The 1,932-nt window shown below is 59.8% G+C and overlaps 1 protein-coding gene across 1 annotated transcript; it reads right to left on the minus strand.

Annotated features, from left to right (window-relative positions):
* Window positions 1-212: 212 nt before the first annotated feature.
* Window positions 213-744, minus strand: POSPLADRAFT_1140293 (hypothetical protein; the record flags this gene model as incomplete). The annotated part of the gene is given in 2 exon segments (XM_024485154.1): window positions 213-342; window positions 362-744. Coding segments are annotated over 2 exon segments (513 nt in total), but the record flags the coding sequence as incomplete, so codon positions are not given.
* Window positions 745-1,932: the final 1,188 nt, after the last annotated feature.

A 1,932-nucleotide genomic window follows, 5' to 3' on the forward strand; every position in this document is an offset into this window, starting at 1 on the left:
TGCGCACCCTTACTGTACCCCACGATACGTAGATAGTCTACGATACATCGCCAACACTTGAGAGACGAACTCTTCAGTACCTGCACTTCAGTGGGCGGTACTTGTCCTCATGGACGTGTAGCCTTGGTTCCTGCTGCATACTAGCCAAAAGCAGTATTGGACCCTACGTGAACTGCAAATCTCAGTGTCGTCTCGGGCGCCGTAGGTGTAAGCTAGTTTACAACGGCCTTTCGTAGTACGCGCACCTCCTCGTCCTCCCCCCACCCAACGTGGCTGCCTGCCAAGGCCTCATTCACGCCTTCGATTCTCAGGACCTCGTTGACGTCTACATCCCAGACGGTCCTGACGCCCTTATCCTCACCTGCGAGCAGCAGCTGTGCCCAAATCGGATGCCTCGATCAATCGACCAGGACTACCCGCACTACAAAGCGATCCGAAGGGCGCAACACCCGCTCGGTCCTCGAAGCACCCTTGCATCTCGATCCGCCTCACGGCATTCTCGCCCTGTCTCTCCCAGCTCCCGTCTTCCCCGACCGGTCGCCGGTCCAAGTCAAGCGTGAGGAGATATCCCTCCAGACCCTGCGCCAGAGCAAGAGCCTGAGGAGAGTGCGAGTGAAGAAGGAGTCTCGAAGCCCAAGCCCACGGATCCTGCTCGGCCCGCCTCACCGACAGTGCTCGCCCCTGCGTCAGCAGTCCCTGACGTACGTGACTCCGCCTCCAGGCTTCCTCCTGCGCCTTCACCGCCGTCTCTGCCGCGAGGCCGCTCGCGCACTTGTTCCCCTCGAAGTCCGACCAGCGGAGGGCCACCACAGCCGCCTCCGCCCCTGCGCCGTCCTCCGTCCCCCCCGGCGCCGATAATGTCGTCTCCCTCGACCACCCCCGACAAGGAGACCCTGAAGCTTCTCCTTCCCCTCCGGTATGACGGCAAAACCGTCATCGAATGCGACAGGTTCCTGTCGCAGCTGCGCATCTACTGGCTGGTCAACACATCATTGACCACCATTGAACTCAAGGTGCAGGTTGCATTAAGCCTGCTCGACGGTGACGCCCGCACCTGGGCCACTCCATACTTCGCCCAACTCGTGTCCGTGCAACTCGGTGTTCAGGGAGTGACGACCCCCTTCGCAAATGAGGCGGCCTTTGCCACGACTTTCAAAGCCCGCTTCGGCAACCTCGACGATGAGGCAGCGGCCCAGGTAGAGCTGGCCAAACTCTGCGCGGACAAATCGGTCCGTGAAAAATGCACTGCGGCGGAGTTCTCCGCGCTGTTCAAGGGTCCGGCAGACCGCTCCGGGTATGGGGACCTGGAATTACGCGACAAGTACCTAAGCGGCATCCCCTCCCGTGTCTATCGCAAAATCGAGCTCGAAACGTTCACCACGTGGGAAGACGCTGACAAGCGCGCCACAGAGGTCGAACAGATCCTCAATATCAGCCGGGCCCGTCGGCCTGAGTTGAACAGTTTCTTCTCGGCTCAAGGTCGAGGACGCGGCGGGGCACGTGGTGGTACGCCCCAGTCACACAGAGCTTCGGCCAGCATCAATGCGGCCGTCGAAAAAGGCAATTTCCCCGGCAATTGTTACGGCTGTGGGAAGCAAGGGTACCGACGCTTCGAGTGCCCCAATTGTAAGGACAAGCCTTACACAAAACGCGCCGACACGCGGGCTATGGTTGCCTCGGGTTCCACCCAGGCGGCGACAAGCGCCCCCGTCACTTCATCCTCGGCAAGTACAAGCACCGCTTCAGCGAAATCGGATAGTTCCGAGCTGGCGGACTTAATGGCACAGATGAAGTCGATGCGCGAGGAGCTGGAGCACTATCGAGCGCTCAAAGAGGAGTCTTTTTGATCCAGTCCGCGCTTCGTGCCGCACGCGTCGGACCTCGTAATAACAATTTGTACAATGTATTGGCGACCGCGAATGTTTACGAGTT

Source organism: Postia placenta (assembly GCF_002117355.1).
Source record: "Postia placenta MAD-698-R-SB12 unplaced genomic scaffold POSPLAscaffold_5, whole genome shotgun sequence".
NCBI lineage: Eukaryota > Fungi > Basidiomycota > Agaricomycetes > Polyporales > Adustoporiaceae > Rhodonia > Rhodonia placenta.